General features: G+C 38.8%; 1 protein-coding gene across 1 annotated transcript; it reads right to left on the bottom strand.

The window, feature by feature from the left end:
* Positions 1-967: 967 nt before the first annotated feature.
* On the bottom strand, positions 968-5,167 carry LOC117925316 (receptor protein kinase-like protein ZAR1). Its single transcript, XM_034844313.1, has 2 exons — positions 3,386-5,167; positions 968-1,952 (listed from the first exon to the last, which is right to left on the bottom strand). Exons 1-2 carry the CDS (start codon positions 4,872-4,874, stop codon positions 1,312-1,314), a joined length of 2,130 nt encoding a protein of 709 aa, XP_034700204.1. The 5' UTR covers positions 4,875-5,167; the 3' UTR covers positions 968-1,311.
* Positions 5,168-6,561: the final 1,394 nt, after the last annotated feature.

Below are 6,561 nucleotides of genomic sequence, written 5' to 3'. Positions count from 1 at the left end.
TAATTAGTCTCTAAAATTATTCAAAATTTAAGTTTATATTCTTGGATATATGCACAAGTATATTAATCATATTTCTAGTGGTTTGATAAAAGGAATTCATAAATTGATTGCTTCTAAAGAGGAATCCCTATACAATTAATCGGGGAAAGATTCAAAACTCTAATTTATGGGTGCACAACAAGCATGCATTCGATGAATGTGTAATGTGTCAATACATTTCTTAGAATTGGACAACCCTTATGTGAGGAAAAGAAGTATGAAAGATGACATTGATGAAATATACATAATATAATTAATTATTTTTTAACAACTTTTAAGTTATAAGAATATCCACAATGCTTTATTCGAGTCAAGAAGTATAATCCACGCTAACTTCAACTCCTAGTTGTCAACTTATAACATCCGATGTCTATAAGAGATCACCAAAGTCATATTTTGCTTATTAGTTGTTGAAGGGGTAATATTGTCATTTGTTTGTTGTCAAGTGAATGTATATGTTATCCTAAAAATTGTAATCATGAACTTTATAACGCATTTAGTGTTATCCATTAATTTTTTTCGCAATGTTTTATTAAATCGAGTGCTAATATCAATACTTATGATGTTAATTCGTTTTAGTGTTGATTAAGTAAACATGTAATTTCTACAATTTGTTTGTGGGTCATTGTTTTGTTATGCTTACTAATTAATTATAATGAATTATGTACATATATTTTTATAGATGAAATTTTTTGTCAAATATTATAAATAGGCAAAATGCTGCTAAAATTTTGATCAACTTATTGTTTGCTTGTTTATGAGGCAAGCCAAATTAAACCAAGATTCCCACCCTATAAGTGTTATAATTTTGATACAAGTTTGGATTCATCAAAAGTTTCAATAAATGGTGAGACAGGAAAAAGATTATACATAGCAACTAGTAAGCCTTGCAAAGTGGGACACAAAACCAAGAGCAAAAGAAGAGAAGAAGAGAAGAAAAAAATATACCAGTTTTATTTGGAGCACATACTTGAGGGCATGAGGCATTGATACAGAAATTTAAATTACAAATTTAGCTACTTGCCCAACAGAAGGAAAAGAAAGAAAATAAACAATTAATGTGTAATCCATCCAATGATGCTCCCAAAATTTGCTGAAACATGGAGAAAAATTCTGTGTTCTGGGGATGTTGGATTTGAAGGTGAAGGCCAAGGAGGATTCTGCATTGCTGTCATAAAGCTTAAAGCTTACAAAATTCACCATCACTGCAAAACCAGGGAAATTTGATATTCCTTGATAACCATGTTGATTGAAGACCATATGGGTTTTTTCTTATGATCCAATTCTTTCTAGGTTTTCTGAGAGAGTCTTCATCCTAGGCCGAACTTCTGGGTCTCCCTCAGTGCAGGCAAGGGCCACATGAAACACTGCTAGCACCTCCTTCTTGGCTTGCACTTCTTGGAGCAACAAGGGGTCTACCATATCTGAAAGGGGATTCTCCTCTTCAAATCCTTTCCTCACCCACTTCACTAGATCTGGGACTTCTGTGGATGTTGATGTGGTTGGAGAGGAGAGCTCTGGGGATTTCCCAGTCAGCAGTTCAAGTAATACAACCCCAAATGAGTAGACATCCCATTTTTGTGTAGGGCGGCTGTTGGCAACCCGAGCCTCTGGGGCTTTGTAATTGTTGGGTCGTTCTGGTTGGACTGATTTTAGATAGGGGAGGGCTCCACCAATGAAGCCACCGGATGAGGCAGGGTTGTTGCCTGTGATTGTAATTAGTCTGTTGAGGCCAAAATCAGAGATATAGGGCTGGAATTCGTTGTCAAGGAGGATGTTGGAGGGTTTTATGTCTCCATGGACAAACTTTCTTGGACTGCATTCATGCAGGTAGGCCAAGCCCCGGGCTGTTCCCTTGGCAATTTTCAGCCTGGTTGACCATGAGAGGCTCGATGATGGCTGTCCACTTCTCCCTGTAAAATTAAAAATATTGTACGATCAGTAGCCATGCCTAAGCATATAATAGATTCCCAATAGATGGATCATAAGGCTACTACTGGATCATCCATGTCAACTGAATAAGATGCAATTAATACTAATAAAATCCTATCAAAATTGACCATCCTTCATTTTTAAAACCTTGAATGCAAATGCCTGAGTGGGAGAGTGGTTGATAAGACAAGGCCAAGATGGCGCATGCATTCACATGAGAGCCATAAAGAACTCCTAGGTCAGTACTGAACTGACCATTGAAAATTAATTCTTATTGAGGTCAATCAAGGCATATGGACTTTCAGAATCTTAAACTCCGTAGATGACCCTTTTATATCAATATGCACATGTATCTCAATAACTTCTCTCTCTTTTCTCTGTATGTGGTTTCACAGTTACTAATTTTCTCTGAGATCAATTCTGGTCAAAGAAAAGGAAAGTGAGAGCAACTGTACCAGGTGAGACATAACTATGAGTGCAGTAACAAGAAGGAAAGACCAAGGGACCCACTATACCAAGAAGTCATAAAAGGAGATGAGCTGTGTTGCAAGGGAGAAGGGAGATGATCAACCTGGCTGATATTGAAAGCAAACAGGTGCACTGGAAAGAAAGTCTACCCTTTTTCAGGAAAAAGGAAGAGGAAAAGGAGAAATCCAAAGCTCACTTCTTTCCAGAAAATTTTCTCTCACTAAAGTGGAAGAAAAAGACCAAGAGGAACCTTTAGAGGACGCTTTAATTAGTACTCAAGAAATCCAAATCAGGCACCAGCAAATCTCAAAACATACTCAAAACACCCTCTTGGATCCCAATAATCAACATGATTACAAGGCGGGGAGATTAGCCCATGCGGGCCTGTAGCTTTCGTTACACAAAAAAGCTAACCTACTATTGAAAAATTATGGAATGCCATCCATCTTGGCCCACTGCTGCGTGATTGAGCTATCAAAATTCTAACCCCTTGCATCATGGGCACCCCATCATCCTTGCTGGCATTGGCTTTGATGATGCTCAATCACGGTCAAGGGAACTCCCTTACGTTGGATCTCCTAACTGTGCCAGGACCGATACTCCAAAACCTCGCTATCATTCACCATGTTTCTTAATTGTGTATCCTAAAGTTGACCCTTTAATTCTTGATCCAACATACACACACACCATGCATAAAAGGTAAAAACATAAACTTTAGACATTTCTGGCTTTTGCCAGTTTTGCTTCAAACTTCAATCCAAAAGCTCAACATCCCAAGAAGGGAACAGGATTCATTCAGGATCCAAGGTTGAACAGAGCTCATGTAAGGATAAGTAATTGAAATGATAAATAATATTTAAGGAACTACACATTCTAAAATTGGTAATTAGGAAAACGCAGAAAAAATTGTGAATTCACACGTGAAGGAAAAATTTAGGAAGGTTACCTCGGAGAGCATTAGCCAAGTTGCCATTGGAGATGAAATCCGAAATGAGGAGCTTCTCATCAGGAGCCCAATAGTAAGCTCTCAACTTGACAACGTTGGGGTGCTTCACTCTCCCAATAGCCTGAACCTCAGCCACAAATTCCTTGTACCTCTGCTCCCCACCCTCCCCCAACCGCCTCACCGCCACTGGAACTCCATTTCCGAGCACCACCTTGTACACAATCCCCAAACCACTCTTTCCTAACACGTAGGCTGATGCCCTTAAAAGCTCATCCAGTTCAAAACTGAAGCCTTTGTCAATGGCTACAAGATCACCCTCTGCTCCTTTGCCTCCTCTTTCCTTATCTGATTCCATTTCGGAGTCATTATTCTGAAAACTGTGGGCAGAAAAGCACGAACACATAGCGGATCTTCCGGTACTGCCGAGTTTTTCTTTGCCGGTGCAGCTGCAGCCCTGTGAATCCCTGTTTTTCCAGTATATGTACACTATGATCAAGCCAATGAAAGCCACTCCGGCGGCGTCAGCGACGGATATTAGGATGATCAAACCTGGGCTCAGGCCTTTTCTTGCATTGGTGCCAGATTCTGGGGATGAGCTCTGACCCTCCGGAGAACTCCGGGATGGGTTCCGGCAGGATTTCTGGAGGGGGAAGCCGCAGAGGTCGGGGTTGTTGAGGAATGCGGTGGGGCCTTGGTTGGCAAACGCGCCGGTCTGGGGGATTTCGCCGGAGAGATTGTTGCTCCGGAGGTCGAAACTCACCGTCTCCGGCAGGTTCCCGAGCGATTTTGGAATCTTTCCTGTGAAATGGTTGTGAGAGAGGTTCAGAGTTCCGGAGAGCGACTTCAGCTCGCCGATATCACCCGGAATCGATCCGTTGAACTCATTCGACGACAGATCGAGCTGAACCAAATTCTCCATCTCCGGCCAAATCCCCTCCGGAATTTCACCGGAAAATTGATTCCGGGTGACCACCAACCTCTGCAACTGTTTACACTTCTTCAAACCCTCCGGAATCGATCCCGACAGCGAATTATTGGAAAAATCGACATTCTGCAACCTGGGCAGCTGACACATCGCCGGCGGGAGAGTACCGGAGAGATTATTCCCATACAAAAAAATACTATGCAAAGACGAAGCATTAAACAACTGAACGGGAATTGACCCGTAAAAGTTATTCCCATGAAGATTGAGCCGCCGGAGATAGAAAAGATTCCCCAATTCAGACGGAATATACCCACGGAGATTCCTACCGGAGATCGCAATTCCGACGACGCGGGGGTCGGAGAAGCCGGAGACATTCATGCAGGAAATGCCGGTCCAGCGGCAGGGGTTGGGGTCATCCTCGTTCCAGTCGGAGAAGGCGGAGGCGGCGTCGTCAATGGCGGACTTGAGGGAGAGTAAGGAGAGGCCATCAGAAGAAAGTGAGAGAGAGGGAGTAGGATTGAGAAGGAAGAAGAAGAGGAAGAAGGAGAGGGAGAAGAGCTGCATGGTGTTGATGATGAAACGACGTCGTTTTGGATGGAGAGAAAGAAAAAGAGATTACAGAGTAGAGAGTGGAGAGTGCAGAGTGCAGACTAGGGGGGCAAAGGTTGAAGAGAAGAGGAATTGGGTGGTTGGGGATTTAATAGGAAAGAGAGAGAGAGAGAGACGTGAGAGGGAGGAGAGTGTGGTTTTGAGTGGTGGGGCCTCCCGCCAAAAGAGAAGACTTCCTAACGGAAGGGAAGAGATAGCAAGGGAGTAGAAGAAACGCAATGCCCTCCTCCCTCATTTCCTCTCCATCTTGCTTATGTTTTTTTGGTCATTTTTCTTCTTACCAAAAAATATTATCTACTTACATTTTTATTTTTCAAAAAATAAATTGTAGAATACAATTTTATTTTTTTAAAAAAATTGGGTCTGAAAGAAATATAAAAATCTATTTGGGAATGATTTGAAAAACGATTCTATGATATTTATTAGAATAAAATGTTTAGATTCAAATATATATTTTTTTTAAAGAAATTATCCCTAATATTTTATTTTTAATCATTTTATTCAAATGATTATTTTTTAAAATATTTCAAAAAACAGCTAAAAATAATTAAAATATATTTTTAAATAACACTCTATTTTTAAAACAAGTTTTAAAAAATTATTTTTTCTCGAAAGATTCCCAACCCTATTTTTAAATTTAAAATATATATATTGTTTTTAAAAAAACAAAACACATTTCCAATCAAATTCTAAGTCTTCTTATTCTTTTCCAAACATGGAGCTCCATCTATCCATCCAAATATCATAGATATATATATATTTTAAAAATAAATAAATTAAGGGTATGGGTTTGAAAGGAACCTCCAAATTGGGTGCACCCATGCTTCACGGATGTGCACATGCATGCATAATAGCCAACAACTATTCACAGCAGATTGGGGGTAGGCCTCTAAGATCAGAGTCATCAGACCCCCAAGTAACTCATCATTAGCTCTGCAGGACTGCACTGTCACCAATAGTTAGCCCTCCAAACATAAACTTTTTGGATACCCAATACAAATATTTTACCAATTCATCATCAATACATGAGCTACATACAGTTGGGCCAATATTCAAGTGTGTCAAGGTGATATCAAAATCATATTAATACAACATGGATGTTGGATATTTATTTGATCCATCTTAGTGTCTCAAATACTCATAAGGTATTTCACCAATTAATTATCAATAAATGAGATATTTATTCAAGCATATGATATCTTCAATGCTCAAACTATTTAATGGGCCCTCCAAATGGCAATTTTAGTATTTTCTTATTATTATTTAATTTTTGTAATCAATATAGTATGTTTGAACACTAATCTTTCTGTTCTTTTCTATTCATACGTTCTTTTTTTAATTTCTCATAGATCATTATAGAGTAAATTAATTACCAAATCCCTCATACGTTTTGTCCTCTTTTTTTAATACGAACTTATACTAAATTAATTATTTAATGATATTCCAACTTCGAAAACCAATAAATAAATTTAAAATTTCATATAAAATCCAAAGAGGGGAGGGGGCTTTCCATTTATTTTTATTAACATAGAATTAAATTTAAATCTTTGATCTTATTTATCCCCACCCATCAAAAAAAAAAAAAAACCCTAACTTATGATCATGAACAAACTTAATTAAATCAAAGAAAGTTAAATGCAAA

The sequence above is a fragment of the Vitis riparia genome, chromosome 1 (assembly GCF_004353265.1).
Source record: "Vitis riparia cultivar Riparia Gloire de Montpellier isolate 1030 chromosome 1, EGFV_Vit.rip_1.0, whole genome shotgun sequence".
In the NCBI taxonomy this organism is placed as follows: Eukaryota; Viridiplantae; Streptophyta; class Magnoliopsida; order Vitales; family Vitaceae; genus Vitis; species Vitis riparia.
This window is presented reverse-complemented; position numbering and strand designations above follow the sequence as displayed.